The 20824-nt window shown below is 47.2% G+C and overlaps 1 protein-coding gene across 1 annotated transcript in view; it reads left to right on the top strand.

Moving 5' to 3' along the window:
• Positions 1–2360: 2360 nt before the first annotated feature.
• cds2 (CDP-diacylglycerol synthase (phosphatidate cytidylyltransferase) 2) overlaps positions 2361–20824 on the top strand; it is a 35418-nt gene continuing 16954 nt past the window's right edge. Inside the window, exons 1-4 of the mRNA XM_041209330.1 lie at positions 2361–2555; positions 13494–13615; positions 17014–17110; positions 19188–19285. Coding sequence (XP_041065264.1) covers positions 2505–2555; positions 13494–13615; positions 17014–17110; positions 19188–19285 — 368 coding nt within the window. The 5' untranslated portion in view covers positions 2361–2504. The remainder of the gene's footprint in view (positions 2556–13493; positions 13616–17013; positions 17111–19187; positions 19286–20824) is intronic.

Genomic DNA, 20824 nt, shown 5'->3' with positions numbered 1-20824 from the left:
TCGGGGAATTAAAGGATCTGGGGAATGGGCAGGAAAATGGAGTTGAAGATCAGCCATGATCATATTGAATGGCAGAGCAGGCCCAACAGGTCGTGTGGTCTACTCCTGCTCCTATTTCTTGTGTTCTTGTGAAGAACTGCTTCCTGAAAGGCCCAGCTCAAATTCTAAGATCTCATGCCTCTGTTCTGGACTCCCTTGCATCATTATAAACCAGTCAGTGGTGGGCAAGTTACTGGAAACAATTCTGAGAGACAGGATAAACTGTCACTTAGAAAGGCACAGATTGATTTGGGATAGTCAGCATGGGTTTGTTAGGGGAAGATCGTGTCTTATTAACTTAATAGCATTTTTTGAGGAAGTAACAAGGAGGATTGATGAGCGTGGTGTAGTGGATGTTGTCTACCTGGATTTCAGTAAGGCATTTGACAAGGTTCCACATGGCAGACAGGTCAAGAAAATGATTTCTCATGGGATACAGGGGAAGGTGGCAGCTTGGATCCAAAATTGGCTCAGTGACAGGAAACAAAGGGATGTTTTTGCAAATGGAAAACAGTTTCCAGTGATGTTCCACAGGGCTCAGTGTAGGTGCCCTTGCTGTTTGTTGTACATATTAAAGATTTAGACTTAAATGTGGGAGGCAAGTTTGGGAAATTTGCAAATGACACAAAAATTGGCCATGTAGTTTATAGATAAGAGGATAGCTATCGACTCCAGAATGATATCAATGGTTTGGTTCAGTGGGCAGAGAAGTGCAAATGGAATTCAATCCAGAAAAGTATGAGGTAATTCATTTTGAGAGGGCCAACAAAGCAAGCGAATATTCAATAAATGGGAATTGAGAGGATTTGAAGAAGTGAGAGACCTTGGTGTGCATGTCCACATGTCCTTGAAGGTGGCAGGACTGGTGGACAATGTGGTCAAGAAAGCATATGGAATGCTTTACTTTATTGGGTGAGATATTGAATACAAAAGCAGGGATGTAATGATGGAACTGTATGAAACGTTGGTTAGGCCACAGTTGGAATTTTGTGTACAGTTCTGATTGTAACCTTACAGGAAGGGCATAATTGCTCTGGAGAGAGCACAGAGGAGATTTACAAGAATGTTGCCAGGGCTTAAAAATTGCAGCTATGAGAAGAGATTAGATAGGCTAGGATTGTTTTCCTTAGAACGGAGGAAGCTAAGAGGTGACCTAATTGAGGTGTACAAAATTATGAGGGGTCTAGATAAGGTAGACAGGGAAAGACTTGTTTCCCCTAACTGAGGGGTCAATTAGAAGGGGCATGGATTTAAGGTGATTGGTAGAAGGATTAGAGGGGGCATGAGGAAAACCTTTATCACCAGAGGGTGGTGGGCATCTAGAATTCACTGCCCAAGTTAGTGGTTGAAGCTGAACCACTCAATTGATTGAAGTAGGCCAACAGGGGCTGGAAAGTGGGATTAAAATGAGCAACTAGTTATGTTCTCTTTTGGGCCGGTGCAGACACTGGCCTCTTTCTGAGAAAGTTATCCAGCCACGAAGCTCACTCTTACTACCTACAGGTCAGTGTTGGAAGGATTTACTCGGGGGTTAATACTCAAACAAAAACAAAAACACCTGGAAAAACTCAGCAGGTCTGACAGCATCTGCGGAGAGGGATACAGTTGACGTTTCGAGTCCATATGACCCTTCATCAAAACTAAGACATATAGAAATGAGATGAAATATAAGCTGGTAGAAGTGATAGGTGGAAGCCAAGAAGATACTGCCAAAGATGTCATAGACAAAAGGACAAAGGGGTGTTGACGGTGGTGACATTATCTAAAGGATGTGCTAATGGGGACATTAAGGGAAGCAAGCTAGTGGCAGATAGCCCTGGTGGGGGTGGGGTGGGGGGGAAGGGATCAAAATGGGCTAAAAGGTGGAGATGAAACAATAGATGGAAATAAATTTAAAAATAGGAGGGAAAAGAAAAAAATATATAGTTGTAAAAAAATGGGAAATCATTGGAAAAAGGGGGATCGGATGGAAGAGAGTTCATGATCTGAAATGGCTGAACTGAATATTTAAGTCTGGAAAGCTGTAAAGTACCTAGTCGATGCTGTTCCTGCAGTTTGCGTTGAGCTTTACTGAAACATTGCAGTACTCAAATAACTTAACACTCAAAACCTTCTTTGAGAACGCAGCGCATCGTCTATAGACGGGAAACGCTGACACAGGATTCGAAACCCCAACCTCTGAGCTCGGAAGCGGAGACGCTACCCTTGCACCACCAAGTTCAGCTGGCCAGTGGGTGGCGGTGTGGAGGAGCTTTGCAGCGGGCGCCTCCCCTGCCCCCTAGCCGGGGGGGAGGAGCGGAGGGAAATCTCGCGAGAAGAGGGCGGCGGCTGGACTCCGTGTGAGGCGGTCGTTGCTGAGCGGCGGGTATCGGAGCTTCTCTTCTCTTCTCTATCTCTCCCAGTGCTCATCCCCATCCCGGCGGCTTTTGGGTAGCTGGGGGAAGATAGGCCGCTGAGCCGCCACCATGACGGAGCTGAGGCGCAGGGGCCGCGAAGAGGACTTGCTGGAGGAGCGGGTGAGAGGGGGCGGGGGTCGGCCAATTTCCTTCAGCCCGGCTCCTTTAAATTAAAGGGATGAGGGAGATCATGGGGGAGAGAGGGGGTGAGGAGGGGAGGGGGGGATCATGGGGGAGAGGAGAGGGGGTGAGGAGGGGAGGGGGGGATCATGGGGGAGGGAGGGGAGGGGAGGGGGGGATCATGGGGGAGAGGAGAGGGGGTGAGGAGGGGAGGGGGGGATCATGTGGGAGGGAGGGGAGGGGAGGGGGGGATCATGTGGGAGGGAGGGGAGGGGGGGATCATGGGGGAGGGAGGGGAGGGGAGGGGGGGATCATGGGGGAGAGGAGAGGGGGTGAGGAGGGGAGGGGGGATCATGGGGGAGGGAGGGGAGGGGAGGGGGGATCATGTGGGAGGGAGGGGAGGGGGGGATCATGGGGGAGGGAGGGGAGGGGAGGGGGGGATCATGGGGGAGGGAGGGGAGGGGAGGGGGGGATCATGGGGGAGGGAGGGGAGGGGAGGGGGGGATCATGGGGGAGGGAGGGGAGGGGAGGGGGGGATCATGGGGGAGGGAGGGGAGGGGAGGGGGGGGATCATGGGGGAGGGAGGGGAGGGGAGGGGAGGGGGGATCATGGGGGAGGGAGGGGAGGGGAGGGGAGGGGGGATCATGGGGGAGGGAGGGGAGGGGAGGGGGGGATCATGGGGGAGGGAGGGGAGGGGAGGGGAGGGGGGATCATGTGGGAGGGAGGGGAGGGGGGGATCATGTGGGAGGGAGGGGAGGGGGGATCATGGGGGAGGGAGGGGAGGGGAGGGGGGGATCATGGGGGAGGGAGGGGAGGGGAGGGGGGGATCATGCGGGAGGGAGGGGAGGGGGGGATCATGGGGGAGGGAGGGGAGGGGAGGGGGGGATCATGGGGGAGGGAGGGGAGGGGAGGGGGGGATCATGTGGGAGGAGAGGGGGGGGATCATGTGGGAGGGAGGGGAGGGGAGGGGGGGATCATGTGGGGGGGAGGGGAGGGGAGGGGGGGATCATGGGGGAGGGAGGGGAGGGGAGGGGGGGATCATGTGGGAGGGAGGGGAGGGGAGGGGGGGATCATGTGGGAGGGAGGGGAGGGGAGGGGGGGATCATGTGGGAGGGAGGAGAGGGGGGGATCATGTGGGAGGGAGGGGAGGAGAGGGGGGATCATGTGGGAGGGAGGGGAGGGGAGGGGGGGATCATGTGGGAGGGAGGGGAGGGGAGGGGGGGATCATGTGGGAGGGAGGGGAGGGGGGATCATGTGGGAGGGAGGGGAGGGGGGGATCATGTGGGAGGGAGGGGAGGGGGGGATCATGTGGGAGGGAGGGGAGGGGAGGGGGGGATCATGTGGGAGGGAGGGGAGGGGAGGGGGGGATCATGGGGGAGGGAGGGGAGGGGAGGGGGGGATCATGTGGGAGGGAGGGGAGGGGAGGGGGGGATCATGTGGGAGGGAGGGGAGGGGAGGGGGGGATCATGTGGGAGGGAGGGGAGGGGAGGGGGGGATCATGTGGGAGGGAGGGGAGGGGAGGGGGGGATCATGTGGGAGGGAGGGGAGGGGAGGGGGGGATCATGTGGGAGGGAGGGGAGGGGAGGGGGGGATCATGTGGGAGGGAGGGGAGGGGAGGGGGGGATCATGTGGGAGGGAGGGGAGGGGGGATCATGGGGGGGGCGGAGGAGGGGGGGATGGATCATGGGGGGGATCTTGGTGGGGGGGGGGGGGACGACATGGGGAGCTGTTAGGCTTCCCCCCCAATTCTAGTAGCAATACACCCCCCCTAACCCATCCAGACAGCTCCCTGAGATTCCCCCCCGACTGATCCTCGACACCCCCAATCCCACCCCTTCCCCAGACACCCACCCCTTCCCCAGACACCCACCCCCCAGCCAGACAGCTCCCTGAGATTCTGCCCCCCCAACTGATCCTCGACACCCCGAATCCCACCCCTTCTCCAGACACCCACCCCCCAGCCAGACAGCTCCCCCCCCCTCCCAGCCAGACAGCTCCCTGAGATTCCCCCCGCCCCAAAACACTGTTTCCCCCTTGACTGATCCTCCACACCCCCATTCACAGGCACAATTCCCACCCCCCACCCCCTGCACCCAGACAGCTCCCTGAGATTCCCCCCGCCCCAAAACACTGTTTCCCCCTTGACTGATCCTCCACACCCCCATTCACAGGCACAATTCCCACCCCCCACCCCCTGCACCCAGACAGCTCCCTGAGATTCCCCCCTCCCCAAAACACTGTTTCCCCCTTGACTGATCCTCCACACCCCCATTCAAAGGAACAATTCCCCACCCCGCACCCAGACAGCTCCCTTAGATCTCTCCTCCCCCCCTCCCTAAAACACTGTTTCCCCTCCTCCCTGACTGATCCTGGACACTCCCAATCCCACCCCATCCCCGGACACATCCTTCCCTAACCCCGAACTCAACACAGTGCCAGTCTCCAACCACGTCCTTCCCCCAGCCAGATCCCACTCCCACTCAACCACACCCCCAGCCCAATACCAGATCCATCCACCACATATACTTCCCCCCCACCGCCCCCCAACTCCAAAGTAACCCCCCCCTGTCAAATACCACTCATCACCTATACCTCTGCCCCCCACACCCACACACACACACACACACACACACACACACACAAGCAAACCTTGCAAAATAGACCCCCATTTTACACCGACACATCCCACGACCCCATACCTTCCCTCAAGACACCCAGCTGGTACAAATATATCCGACCCACACTGGGATCTCACCCCAGGACCCAGAATTTCATTGTCAGGCATTGGATGACCTACGTGGGATGCCTTTGAGTGAATTTGCTATGTGTCTTGTGATGCAGAATGGGCCCGGTGGACCGGCATCTGTGTTTGCTGATTGCAAGATGTGGCTGGCAGACTTGGGATGTGTCTGGGGCGCGTGAGGCTTTGGTCTCTGGGCTGGGGAGGGGGAAGTGGGGAGAAGGGGGAAGGGAAGGAGGGAGGGAAGGGGGGGAGGGAGGGGAAGGGAGGTGGGGGGGAAGGTGGGGAGAAGGGGGGGAGATGGGGGGAGGGGGAGAAGGGAGGCGGGGGGAAGGGAGGCGGGGGGAAGGGGGGGGAGGGGTGTGGAGTGGAGTGTGGTGGAGGAACTCATTCTGTGGAGGTGGTTTTGGATAGGTGAGGGTACACTGTAGTACCAGAAGATCAAGTTCAGGAGGACAGAGTACAGAAGGTTGGTCCTTTCAACCTGGGTAGGTAACAACTTAGAGGTGAATTGATGGAAATATAAAATCTTGGGAAGACATTGAAACTGCTTCAGACAACGCCATGGTAGTATCAGACATAAGGGTGCAGATCGAAAACAGCATAACGTCAAGTTCAGAACTTTCCAATTCCCCCTTTTCCAATAATTTATAATTTTTTATATATGTTTCTTTTCCCACCTATTTGCATTATTTTTAAATGTATTTCCATCCATTGTTTTATCTCTATCTTTTGGCCTATTTTGATCCCTTCCCCCACCCCCACTAGGGCTATCTGTACCTTGCTCATCCTGCTTTCTACCCTTAATGTCACCTATTAGCACATTCCTTAGCTAATATCACTACCATCAGCACCTCTTTGTCCTTTTGTCCATGACATCTTTGGCAATCTCCTTTGCCTCCACCTATCACTGGCCCTCTATCCAGCTCTACCTGTCCTGCCCTCCTCAACCAGCTACTCGCCCTTCTCAACCAGCTAATATTCCACCTCATTTCTATATTTTTTAGTTCTGATGAAGAGTCATACGAACTCGAAAGGTTAACTGTATTCCTCTCCGCAGATGCTGTCAGACCTGCTGAGATTTTCAGGGTATTTTTGTTTTTGCTTCTATTTCAGATTAATCTTTGCAACTGGGTAGATTCATGAATGAAGATAAGCTTGGATAGAGGTTTTGCAGGTTGACCAGTATGATAGAGGAACTCTTTTTTTCTTGCATATAGATGTTTGGCTGCATCAAGTATTTTTTTATCCATGTTTTGTGTTCCAGAAATTTGTGAGGAGACTTTATTTCTCACAATGATGTGTGGGGAAATGTAAGTTTGTGGTATTTAACTTCTATCCGGGCAGCAGTTTGGAAGATCTAACTTGCTTGTGAGTTGTCTGGGATCTCGAGCATAGTCACAATTCCGTGGTGTCTAATCTCTCATGAATTTATTTATTGGTTTTAGGGTTGTGGCCCTTCAATCTGGTCTGCCTCAACTGGGAACATCCTCTTGACATCTCCCCAATCAAATCAATTCATAACTTCAAAGACTTTAAACAGGTCACCCCTCAGCCTTTTCTTTGAGAAACAGCCCCACCCTGTTCAATTTTTTCTGATGGGTATCACCCCTCAGTTACAGTGTGATCTTTCTCCAGTGTCTCAGTAAGGTGGAGACCAGAACAATGCACAGCACTGTGTGGTCCAACCAAGTTTCAAGATAAGTTTAACATCATTTAGCTGTTTTTCAATTCTGTCCCTCTAGAAATGAATGACACGTGCCTGATAAACGGGCTTCCTTTACTCTTTGTGTACCCGTGTCCTAGATGCTCTTTACTCTCCTTCGACACTTAGACTCTTATTTTCCTAGTTACAGTGGCAACTGGGTTAGCTGGTGTCTGTAACATGACTGTACCACGGCATTCACAAATGACACTGACCTTGTTTAATTGTTTCAAATGTGCTTATGCTGTATATCTGCTACAGTGTGTGCTTCTGGGACCAGTTGTGGGAAAAACTCCCACATTATCTTCAGTCAAAATATTTAGGCTGTTTAAAAAAAAGTTTTTTTTTGTGACTATCTACCTGTTCTCATTACGCTGCCTGCTTTCCTTGCTTCTAAATCAGACCAAATGCTACTGTTCCGTATATTATTCGATCAAATCCTTTGACAGCCCTCAAAATATATTTCAAAATAAACCTTTCGGTGAAAGGCTTAGAGGGGATTTTAGGAAAAAACTTTTTCACCCAGAGGATGTCTGGAATTCGCTGCCTGGATCGGTGGTTGAGACGTTTAAAAGGTACCTGGGTCTGTACCTAAAGCGTTGTGACCGGCATGGCTACGGACCAGGCGCTGGAAGTTGGGCTTAGGATGGACGGCTAGTATTTTGTCAGCCGGCACAGACACGGTAGCTGAATGGCCTCTGCCATAACTTTCCTATGGGGAAAAAAAATCCTACTGAGACTAAAGGGGTTTGGATTGTTTCTTAAAATGTTAATTCACTGTCCTCTGCTCTAGAGCTGGGATCAGCTGTGCAATGGCTGATGTATAATAGCGTTGACTCTGAGAGAAAGTGTCTTCTCTTGACACTGCTGTTAGTCGGCTTGCAGTCACTAAAGGTGATTTGCCAGGTTTAAAACAAGTGTTCATCCCAATAGCATTGCAGCCAACAAACAAAAAATTGCATCATAACACACAGCATGAGGCAAGAAGCTGAATGAAATGATAATGGAATATGGCCGTAGTCTGTACAACCTTAACTGTTAATGATTACAGGCTGATCGAACTGAGGGTTTTCAAATGATGACACCATTTGATAGGGAGAAACTGTTTTTGTCAGTCTGGAGTCCAGAGCAAGGGAACATAATCTTCCAATTCGAGTCAGGCTTTTAGGAGTGATGTCAGGAAGCACTTATTCACACAAAGGCTTGTAGATGTCTGAAAGTCTTCAGCCAATTAGTTGTTGAGGCTGAAGGTCAATTGTAAAATTGTCGACTGAGATTGCTAGATTTTTGTTTGGTCAGGTAAGAGGCGATATGGAGCAAAGGGCAGGTAAATGGATTGAATGGAATAGCAGAACAGGCTGAAGAGGCTGAATGGACTGTCTCCTGTGGGATTATTCCATTCCATTTTCATCACTTTTTAAAGTGTGGAGGGGGTGGTGTTGATGGGCATGTTTGATGGTACTGTTTCTGTCTTTTTTTGCTGTCTCTGGGCAGTTGGGTACCGTGAATGCTTCAGGAGATAGCAATGATTCATAGCTGACCAGGGGGATTATGGATTTATGATTATGAATCTATGATTCTCTGTTTAGTGTCAAGTCCAGGATGACTAATGGGACACAGTTTTCATTGCAACCACTGAATGTGGAATCATTCCAAATTTCTGCATTTAGTGACAGTTTCTGCAGGGTGAAACGAAGTCTCCATCTGGTACACACTAAACTTCACTTTGATTTGGACAGGGAACGGTTTACCCATTGTACCTCTATCCTGTACGACCAGCCTTTTGCAAGGAGGCTTGCTTTTTTTTTCACCCGAATCTAGGTCAGACAGAGAACATGGCGAGGAAGCAAGGTGGGTTTTGTGTTTGTATTGCATATCAACCATGCAATTAGAAGAAGATATTGGGAAACTCTCTTTGGCAGAGTTTAACCCTGAGAGCTGCCGCCTGATTGTCATTTGAAATCTTGGAGAGCAATCAAAGGTCATGATAATGGGCTCCATATGACAGTGGGCTTTGAGCAGGAGGTGCTCACTGCTTTGAGTCCATATAAGACTCAGAGGCTGAATGTGACAAGCCAATATAAGCAGTGATTTGCTTCTTCTTGAAACGAGGGTCAGGCTAAGAAGCATAAGCAGCAGAAGGATGGGTTGAACCTCTCAAACTGCTCATTTCATGATGCATTGTATAGGGCCAGTGGGTGTGTTTATGGAGACTGGAGAGTTTGCAGAGGAGATGTGCATGAACTTATTTCCTAGGTTGGTCTTTTGAGTCCTGACGTCTGTGCAAATATTTTGCATTTCTGGCAGAGCCAGTTGTGTTGGCTCCTCTGACACTCCCTCGTACCCTCAGTGACTCACTTTCAGGCTGGGGCTGTCACCATTTGAGCATTCTACCCCACCCACTGGAATGCAATCTGCTTCAAGATCTTGTCTGAGTGTAGCCACAGCGCGTTCCTTTCTTTGTGTGGCAGCTCTTTCAAATTTCCCATTCAGTGTCTTGACATAACAAAAGAGTTTGGCTCACAAGTGGTCAGCATCGCTGTTGACTTCCTCTGATGACTGAGTTCTTACTGCCCAGCCCAGTTCTCTCTCAAAGAGAAAATGCACTGTCGCTGAAATTGCACTATTACACTTTGCAGTTATCATGAACAAAAATTAAATATCCTTCCAGACCCAAATTTCCCTGTCATCTGAGTTCACATCTCAAAGGCCGTGACTAATAATATTGTACAGTGATTTACTCGTAAACAAATTAGACACTCTGATTTGCATAGCTCTTAAAGCCAGCTAATGAATGCAATTTATTGTGCACAGGAAAAAAGTAAGAAAGACTTGCTTTAGGTAGCTTCTTTCATGACCTCAGGATGTCCCAGAGCACTTGACATTCTAAGTACCTTATGAAGTGTGGCCAGCATTGTAGGGAACATGGCAATCAATTTGTGTACAGCAAGCTGCTCCACACAGATATGTGATACAATGGCCAGATAATCTGTTTTACTGCCATTTTCATTGGGCTGCACACTAGGGATCATTCCCTTTCTCTTCAAAATGGTGCCCTTGGATCTTTTACATCTACCACAGAGAGGAGATACAGCCTTGGTTTAACATCTCATCTCTCACAGTGTAGCACTCCCTCAGCACCAGAATGCCAGCTTAGATTCATTTCTGTGGAGTAGGTAGGACTTGAACCCACAATCTTCAAACTCGGTGGGATTGGGGAACATCGCAGTTTCACCTGGAGTACTGTGTTCAGAAATCATCCAGAACTCAGTCTGTCCCATCTACATGTGGCCTGTTGCCAGATTTCACTGTTGGTTGTTGGATAAGGGTGAGACTGAGTTTGGTTCTTACACCCTGCATTGCCCAAGAACTTGCCACGATTCACTTGACTCCAACTTGACTAGTTGGTTGGGCAGGGTGGAAGAATGTAAACCTTCAGGAGAGAGAAAAAAGGCGAGAGCTAGTCTCATCTGTGTCAGCAATAGACTCTAATCTCTGTCTCCAGTCTGCTTATTAATCAGATATAATCGAACCCTGATAGACATTGAATGGAAACGATGGGTTCAATTTGTTCATGAATTAACTGATGCTGCGTTTGTGTCACATTCATCTGCCTGATGCTTTAACTGCAGGCATGACTTTGTTTCCTCACCTTTCATTTCTCTTAAAATGACAGAGGAACAGCATTCAGAATACTCCCCCAATCATTTTGGCCCTAAGATTATTGCTGAACTTTCCTTCAAAATTTTGTGTCCTTTGGTGATTGGTCCTTCAGCTGTCTCACGATCAGCGATACACTGTGAGGCAGGGTGGCACCCAGGTTTGATCATCTGCCACCTCTCCATTTACGAGAAAACCACAGTTGCTGTTCTGAAGCTGGCATGAGGAGACGTGAGTTCAATTTTCTTGCATTGGTACAGCAGGAACACAGGGTGGGAGGCAGATCATAAATGGAGGGTAGAAACAATGTTTTTCATTTATATAGCAAGGCGCATCACAAGGCCTTGTCAAGCAAAATTTAACACTGAGCCACAAGGAGGTATTTAGCCGGGGTGGGGGGGGTGCGCTGGTTGCAGCCACTGAACGCTTTGTTAAAGATCTAGGTTTTAAGGAGGAGAGACAGGTAGTGAGGTTTAGACAGTTCCAAACTTTAGGAGCTTGGCAGCTGAAGTACTCATCTATCCCCTCTGTGGATTTATTTTTAATAAGAACTTGTTATCTGGTTTCATGCTGCCCCCCCCCCCCAAATTCTTTCATAGGGAGTTGAGTGAAATGCTTTGGGCAGACACAAAATCTGATAACCGGCATTGCACATAGTTGCAAGGTGCTGAGAGATCACTGCAGAGATTCTTCTGCCTTGTCAGAAACTTCTGAAATGCTTGTACTGTTGATGGTAAAATGGTGGAAGAGAGACAGGCACACCCAGCAAGGTGTTGTACCTGAGGGGCCAAATGACTAGGGGTTCACTCCATGCTGCATGCTGAGCTGTCTGCTCATGGGACTTGCTTCTGATCACTATTCAGTGTCTCTTGCTTGTGAGTGTCGCTCTGTGAACTTCGGATGAGAAGAGGATGAGCCTTGGCTGTGATAATGGTCCATCATGATCAAGCAGCTTGTTGACCAACATTGACTGTGTGCACATAAATAGTGCTCAGGTGAGCTCATGCCATTGGTGACGCTTTGTGCCCAGCAGGAGAAGTTAAACGTGGGAGAGAAGGTAAAGTTTAGGGGAAGGGAAATCTGCATCCCTTTCTCAACTGATTTAGCAACTAATATTGTGCCTGTCAGTTCTGGCCTAATACATGCCAGATAATTGTACTAGATCTTGGCAAGGGTCCAATCAGTGCAGAAGGAAGGAACAGCAGGCTGATGTAAAATAACAGATTGAGCAACAAAGCAAATGGAGGAATATCAACCTTCTGACTGGAAATGGGAAGAGACATACATATAAGTCCAGCAGTGGTAACAAACAGTGTGAAGCTACTCCGGAACTAACCTGCTGCTTCACTTTGCGTCTCAGTCAAAAGCACCTCCTGACTCACATTCTCCCACACGCTGTTAGACCACAAACGACTGTTTCCCTTCATAACCTGAGGTAATTTCAACTTCAAATGTCTGAAGAAAAAATGCATTTATTTTACCACAGTGCTGTTGCTGTACACTTCAGTGCTCCGCTCTGTCTCAGCAGTCCCAAAGAAAGGTGTTGACGAGCTTGGTGTGTATTGGAAAAATGGTCTTCTCCCATGAATGAGAACACAGTTGACATTCCACATCCATTTTAAATGTTGACTTTCTGTGGCTTCACTTGCTGAAGTGCAGCCATCTTGTGCCTTTAAAACTGTTTGAGCCAATATGAACCACTGGAAAAGTTTTAGAAGTATTCAAGATCCAGAATTGAGGCAGTCCTATAATTGCTGCCCGAAGTAAATCTATTGTCTGTTTTCCTTTTGGACACAAACAGATGAATTTGGAGCAGCAGTAGGCCACTCGGCCCCTCGAGCCTGCTCCACAATCCAATAAGATCATGGCTAATCTGATTGTACCTACCTGCCTACCTCCCAATAACCTTTCACCCCCATATTTATCAAGAATCTATTTACCGATGCGTTAAAAATATTGACTCTACTTCCACTGCCTTTTGAGGAAGAGAGTTCCAAAGACTCTGCCCTCAGAGAAAAAAATTCCCTTTCATCTCTGTTTTAAATGGGTGACCCCTTATTTTTAAACAGTGACCCCTAGTTCTAGATTCTTCCACAAGAGGAAACATCCTCTCCACATCCACCCTGTCAAGACCCCTCAGGATCTTATAAGTTTAGACATGACCGTGCAAGTCTAACACAAAAACATTGCTTTCCCCATGGGCCAGTCCCTGGTGCCCAGGATTCATTTCCCATGTACTTTCGGCCAATGCCTGTGCAATGAACCTTGGATCAGATCAACAAACTCAATTCATATCTGATGTTTGTGGGATTTTCTGATGTCTCTGAATTCCATCATGGCATGGTGTTTTTTTGAACCTTCCCTTCACCCACTGGAAGTGCTCTGTAGCAGCATTTGCCAGAGTGCAGAAGATGTGCAGTATACACACACACTGAGCTGGAAGACCAAGACCTTACCCTCTTTTATTCACACTCTGTAAAAACTCTGCACTGCACGCATGGAGGATCGAAGGATAACTTGCAGTGCATCAGACTAGCCCCACTCTGATGACCACGGTCCTGTGTTAAATCCTGTTGTGTTAGTTAAAAATAGACTTTATACATTGCCAAACCCTGGTGAACTAGGTTTGGGTTGCAGACTTAGACATTAAAAAATCCTCAGAAGATGGTGTGATCAGCACCTGAAAGTTGAAGGTTTGATTATGGGACCCTTCAGCAGAAACATTCACCTTCCTCTTTCAGATGCTGCCTGACTTAGTATATGCTTCCGGCATTTTTCCTATCCATTCAGGTTTTCAATTAATCTGCCTTGCTTTTGTTTTATGTATGTACAGGAATCCGAATCAACGACCTCTGGAAGTGAGGTAAAGCTGGACTCTGGCAGTTTGGACACTGCTTCTTCTGTGGATAATACTCCAGAGGTGCTGAACAAGGCTCTGTCAGGCCTATCTTCAAGGTGCAGTATTCCCAGCAAAGACAACAGTTTACATTCTGGCTCTGGATGTGCAATATGTGGCCGTATTTTGCCGACTCTTCCTTTCGCATGGTACTTGGAACAGCTTGGAGTTAGTATGGGGATAATAATGACTTAATTCACCCGACCAGGTCTGATGCAAAGCTTTCTTTATCCCTGTAAACTTTACTTCCGTTCCAGCCAACTGAGAGTAATACTGGACGAGGTGTAAAACTGGAGTAGGACCTCATTAGACCATAAGACATAGGAGCAGAAATTAGGCCATTCGGCCCATCGAGTCTGCTCCACCATTCAATCATGGCTGATAAGTTTCTCAACCCCATTCTTCTGCCTTCTCCCTGTAACCTTTGATCCCCTTACCAATTAAGAACCGATCTATCTCGGTCTTAAATACACTCAATGACCGGGCCTCCACAGCCTTCTGTGGCAATGAATTCCACAGATTCACCACTTTCTGGCTAAAGAAGTTTCTCCTCATCTCTGTTCTAAACGTCTTCCCTTTACTCTGAGGCTGTGCCCTTGAGTCCTAGTCTCTCCTACTAATGGAAACATCTTCCCCACGTTCACTCTATCCAGGCCTTTCAGTATTCTGTAAGTTTCAATCAGATCCCCCCTCATCCTTCCAAACTCCATCGAGTATAGACCCAGAGTCCTCAAATGTTCCTCATATGTTAAGCCTTTCAATCCTGGGATCATTCTCGTGAACTTCCTCTGGACCCTCTCCAGGGCCAGCACATCCTTCCTGAGATACGGGGCCCAAAATTACTCTCAATATTCTAAATGTGGTCTGACCAGAGCCTTACAAAGCCTCAGCAGCACATCCCTGCTTTTATATTCTAATCCTCTCGAAATAAATGCCAACATTGCATTTGCCTTCCTAACTACCGCGTCAACCTGCAAGTTAACCTTAAGAGAATCCTGGACTAGGACTCCCAAGTCCCTTTGCACTCCAGATTTCTGAATTCTTCCCATTTAGAAAATAGTCTATGCCTCTTCTTCCTACCAAAGTGCATGACCTCACACTTCCCCACGTTGTTTTCCATCTGCCACTTCTTTGCCCATTCTCCTAGCCTGTCTAAATCCTTCTGCAGCCTCCCCGCCTCCTCAATACTGCCTGTCCCTGCACCTATGTTTATATCATCTGCAAACTTAGCCAGGATGCCCTCAGTTCCTTCATCTAGATCATTAATGGATAAAGTGCAAAATTGTGGTCCCAACGCTGACCCCTGCGGAACTCCACTAGTCACCAGCTGCCATCCTGAGAAGGACCCCTTATCCCCACTCTCTGTCTCCTGCCAAACAGCCAATCTTCTATCCATGCTAGTACCTTGCCTCTAACACCATGGGCTCTTACTGAGCGGTACCTTGTCAAAGGCCTTCTGGAAATCCAAATAGATAACATCCATTGGCTTTCCTTTGTCTAACCTACTCGTCACCTCCTCAAAGAATTCTAACAGATTTGTCAGGCATGACCTCCCCTTGATGAAACCATGCTGACTTTGCCCGATTTTACTATGCATTTCCAAGTATTCTGAAATCTCATCCTTAATAATGGATTCTAAAATGGATTCTGTGGCTTTCCTGCCCAATGACTTTGGAATTAACCTGCTGTTTTCACCATTGTCTCAAGTCAAAGTATGAGGAGGGAACAAATAACCTTTTAAAAAAAAGAAACGCAATACTTCTCACACATCAAATGGAGCACAGAGGAAGCCATGTGGCCTATGCCAATCCTTTGACAGAGCTAGCAGTTAGACGCATTCCATTTCACCACCCCCACACACATGCCCTGCACCCCACCCCCACTACTGCCTTGCTCATTTCCCCTTGTTAATGTACAGTCTCATAGTCCACATTCCAGCAGCACTTGAGGAACCTGTGGGATTTCTCTCGGCCTCAACTACTGGCTGTCTGCACACTTTGGTCTGGCCACATGTGGCATTATACAGGCCAATAGGGCGGGGAGGGTATGACTCCATTGCATGCGAGCTGTGAGGAAGACAGTTTTTATTTGAAAAGAACATTTGATTAGGGGTCAAGCACTGGGTAATTATAAACTCCGAGCAGATTCTTGTCTGCGTTATTTTAACAAAAATGAACAGCGATAATGATTTCATTCAAAGAGACAGATAGGATCCCCGCAAGTGGAATTTCAGTCCCTATCCTGGTGTCTGGCTTAGAGCTCAAGACACTGCGAAAACTCCCCTGCTCCTATTTGAATCATGCTGTGGGATCTTTTAGGCTGACCTGGGAGTGTTAACTTAGATGGAATGACTTCGAACGTACAGCCAATTCAACCCAGCTGATGCATTGTTGTATTTATGGTGCACACACAGTCCTTCTCCCATCCGACTTTATCTGACTGTGTCAACATAACTGCTATTCCCTTCTGCCTCATATGTTTATCTAGCTTCCTGTTAAATGCTACTATGCTGTTCACTTCAACTACTGCATGGGGAGTGAGCTCCACATTCTAACCACTGTCTGGGTTAATGAAGTTTCTCCTGAATTCCTGACTGCATTTATTTCGCCTGAATTCCCAACTGGACTTTTGTGTACTAATGGCTCCTGGTTTTTGACTTGCATCAATTCCTTTCATTGTCTTCGAGAGCTCCATCAACCGTCCAGAGACAAGGTCCCCACCCTATTCAATCTTTACTGACCATTTCAATATCATTCTTGTAAAAACATTTTGTATCTTATCCTGCACACCTCTCTCCTTTTTATAACATGGTGGCCACAACATTGCACAGTATGCCAAGTGTGATCTAACCAAGATAAAAACAAAAAAACTGCGGATGCTGGAAATCCAAAACAAAAACAAAAACAGAATTACCTGGAAAAACTCAGCAGGTCTGGCAACATCGGCGGAGAAGAAAAGAGTTCTGTCGAAGGGTCACGAGGACTCGAAACGTCAACTCTTTTCTTCTCCGCCGATGTTGCCAGACCTGCTGAGTTTTTCCAGGTAATTCTGTTTGTGATCTAATCAAGGTTCAGTACAAGTTTAACTTCTCTGGTTTGCAGTTATGTTTCTCTAGAAATGAACCCTAATGCTTTGCTTGCTTTTAATATGGCCCTTGTCATTACTTTGAATTGTATGCAGAAATGGAATTGGATTAAGGTCTCATTCAGAAAGTGTTAGAGCCAATACTGCAGTCATTGCAGCAATCAAGTGCCTGGAAGGGGTGGGTGCAGGCAAAGGGGGAAGTGGTGGTGTCATGGCACCTAGCTGTGAAACCCATGAGCTTGAGAGTCAAGAGGAGAGTGCTACCCCTGAGCCAAGCTGACATTTATTGAGGAACCATGCAGGTCAAGGTAAGAGAAATGGATTGACTGATGGTGATTTGGGATTATAAAGCTCTTTTTCTCACTTTTGACAGATGGAAGAACTGGTGGGTTCGAGGAATCCTCACGTTGGCCATGATCAGCTTCTTCTTCCTCATCATCTACCTAGGACCCATGGTTCTCATGATGATAGTAGGTTATAGTGCTGCACTTCACTCTCTCTGCCCTGTCTGTATTTGCTCTGTCTCAGTGAAAACCGATTCCTAGAAGTTAGGTTTAGCCACAGTCGTGCAGGAAGTGCTGTTTACTCCACTCATCTCCCTCCCTCCCCCTAGATTGGCGATTTCTACCTGATTTGGTGCCTTACTTATTGTTTGCTATTCACTACCTCTCTCCCCTCACCAAAAAAACAAAACTTGCATTTCTGTAATGATTTTTCAGACCTCAGGACCTCTGCTGCTTTTGAAGTGTAGCCACTGTAGTAATGTACGTGACCACATAATCTGTTTTTAGCAGATAATTGCTGACCAGGATACCAGGGAGAACCCCCAAGCTCGCTCTTCAATTAGTGCTCTGGAATCTTCTGTCCAAGTGAGAGAGAAGACTCTCAGTTCGAGGACTCACTTCCGATCGTGCAACGCTCCACCAACTTATCAACTCGGACTATGTGCTTAAGTCTCTGCCATGGGTCTTGGACCCACAACATAGTTACTGACAGGCAGGAGTTATATCCACTGAACCAAGACTTGGAGCCATTCCTCGGAAAGGCTTTGCCTGTGGAACGAATGGCATTTGAGTCCAGTGCTCCTGTGACCTGATCCACGTTTCCACGTACACATAGACGGAAGCATGACTCAGTGAATAGTGTCTAGGAGCAGAAATCCTGACTGATTCTGTCCCTCATCAGCCCAGATGCACCATGTGTGATTGCAGCACATCAGTTGATACCTCAGCTGAAGTCAGCATGAGCACAGTGTTTAAACTCAGGCCCAGTGGTTGTGTCTTGTTTTGATCTGCACAGGTGCTAAGGCCTTTCCTGCAATGTTAGAAGGGAGCTAACAAATTTTTCATTTCATTACTGAAGCTGAACCTGATATTTAGGGTTGAGATGGAGACAGTGAATTAAAGAGCGAGTGAAAATACACAGGCAAATAATGTAATCCTGTAAACATCTGTTACTGCAAAATACTTTCACAAAATCTATTCCCCAGTTAAATAAAAAAACTACTGTTCTAAATTACTGGAATTCTGCAAATATGTATTTTCATCAGTAAAACAAATCCCTTGGTGTTCTGGTGCAAGCTTTCTGATTTTTTCTTTTGGTGAAAAAAAATGATGGCACAAGGAGAGATAGTAAACATTGAAATCATAGTAAAATCATTTGGTTTGCAGTATACAAGAGCAGTACTCACAAACTAACACATATACTTGTATAATAGCGATAGAGACCAAGCTACACTGTGTGGCAAAGTGATCCTGAAATACTAGTTGAGCATTGTACTTGGAGTTTGAAGTGTACAACGTGCTTAGAGCTTCAAATAAAATGCAACTGAAAACGGCATTGTGCCAGTGTGAACATACAAAGAGTTAATAGTGTTGCAAATATCTGTTCTGTTCTGATGAAGAGTAATACGGACTGGAAACGTTAACTGTATTCCTCTCCTCAGATGCTGTCAGACCTGCTGAGTTTTTCCAGCTATTTTTGTTTTTGTTTCAGATTTCCAGCATCTGCAGTATTTTGCTTTTATTTTTGCAAATATCTTAGTTTGTGCACAGTCTTAAGGCAGTTGTTAATTTACATATTTTAAATGGGTTAATGTCTCCATTGAAAGTTGTAGACAGGATTTGACCTGAAGGAAGCTTTAGCATGATTATGTCAGAGAATGTCATTGCCAAACTAATGCCCTGTGATACACTTGGTTTCTAAGCCAGAGTTCAGCCAGTGATCCCTTGCGCTCCATGAATTGGAATTAAAAATGATCCCACAACTCCACGTGTGTGAATTAAAGCATAAATACAATGGGATTCAAGGATGCTGGAAATTCACGGTCTGGAGTGTGATATGAAGCCATCATAATGTATTTGGAGCCAAAGTATTTCTCCTTACTTAACAGATCTCCAGATATTTGTTCCATGCTGAATTTGCGTGCACTATACAACTAAACATGTGCAACAAGTGGTCGAATGTGACAACACCTGCTACATTTAGGCTTGAATATAACTTGGGCTGAAAAGCACAGATCATCAATTTGTTCTTTTATTTCCTTAGGTTCTCTGTGTGCAGATTAAATGCTTTCATGAGATTATTCTCATTGGATACAACGTTTATCATTCCTACCATCTGCCGTGGTTCCGGACTCTTAGCTGGTGAGCAAATGACAGACGTTGGGGTACAAATGCAGTAACAAAGGCACAATTTGAGAAGCCTGGCTGTAAAATAAAACCCTTACCATCTCACAAAGTTCAAACAGAAATCCACACATTCCTCATGGAAACAGCCACAAGCTTTACTTGGTTTTTAACGGGAGTGCCACTCTTGCTTCCTCCAGCTGAGGTATGATTTTATTCACAGCTGGGTAGATGATGCTCAAAATGCAGCCTCCTACCCAGTCAGGTGAAGAACTGCAGAATAAGCAATAGCAAGTTATCCAGGAATGTTGGGGTACATAGGAACATGAGAACTAGGAGCCAGCCATTTGGCCCCTTAAGTCTTTTCCACATTTCAAGAAGATCATGGCTGATCTAATTGTGCTTAGCTCCACTTTCCTGTCTGTCCCCCACAACCCTTGGCTACCTGTCAATCAAAATTCTATCGAACTCAGCCCCTAATGCACTCAATGCCCCAGTCACCATGCCCTCTGGGGGACAATTCCAAGCACTGACAACTGATAAGCACTGACAACTGATAAGCACTGACAACTGATAAGCACTGACAACTGATAAGCACTGACAACTGATAAGCACTGAGAAGAAATTCCTCATCTCCATCTTAAATGGGACACTCCTTATTTTTAAACTGTACCCCCCCACCCCGTTCTCGATTCCCTCACGAGAGGAAACATCCTTTCAGCATCCATCCTCTCAAGCCCCTTCAGAATCTTGTATGTTTCAATGAGATCATCTCTCATTTCTCCAAAACTCCAATGCGTATATAGTGGGAGTGGAAATCACATCAGTGTTTAAACTTGAGTCGAGAGTCTTGATCTGGTCACCTGGACCGACCTGGGATGGTGTTTAAGATAAGTCCGCCCAGTCATTGTGCCAACAGTGTCACCGTTGAATCTGCTGAAGCACTTCTATTTCCGTAAACTTGTTAATAACTGACAGTGTGTTGACAGGTACATAGAAGTACCCACATGGAATAATTTATGTTGAGTAGTTTTCCAAGACTTGCTGCCCTGGTTGTCTTATTTCATGAGCTCCGCTGGTGTTTCGCGCTATGCTTGTCATTTGCTCGGAATACCATTTTTGAGCAAACAACAACAGCAACTTTCCCATAGTACCTTTAACGTAGTAACAAATCCCAAGGTGCTTCACAGAAACGTTATCATTCAAAATTTGACATTGAGCTACATAAGGAGATACTGGGTTCAGGTGACAAAAAAATCTGATCAAAGAGGTCATCTCTGAGCCAGGTATGTCTAAAAGCAGGAGAGGGAAGTAGAGAGGCCAGAGAGGTTTAGGGAGGGAATTCCAGAGCTTGACGCCAAGGTAGCTGAGGCTCAGCCACCAGTGGTGGAGCGATGGCAATCACAGATGTGTGAGAGGCCAGAGTTGAAGGAACATGGAGCTCCTGGTGGGGTGAAAGATAGAGGAGGGTCCAGAGAGATGAGTTGTTGGCGCTGGTGGGTGATGAGGCCATGGAGAGATTTGGAAACAAGTTTCAGAACGTTAAGATTGTAGCTT

The sequence above is a fragment of the Carcharodon carcharias genome, chromosome 17, assembly GCF_017639515.1.
Source record: "Carcharodon carcharias isolate sCarCar2 chromosome 17, sCarCar2.pri, whole genome shotgun sequence".
Lineage (NCBI taxonomy): Eukaryota > Metazoa > Chordata > Chondrichthyes > Lamniformes > Lamnidae > Carcharodon > Carcharodon carcharias.
The sequence above is the reverse complement of the archived record's forward strand: the minus strand, read 5'-3'. Positions and strand labels throughout refer to the sequence as shown.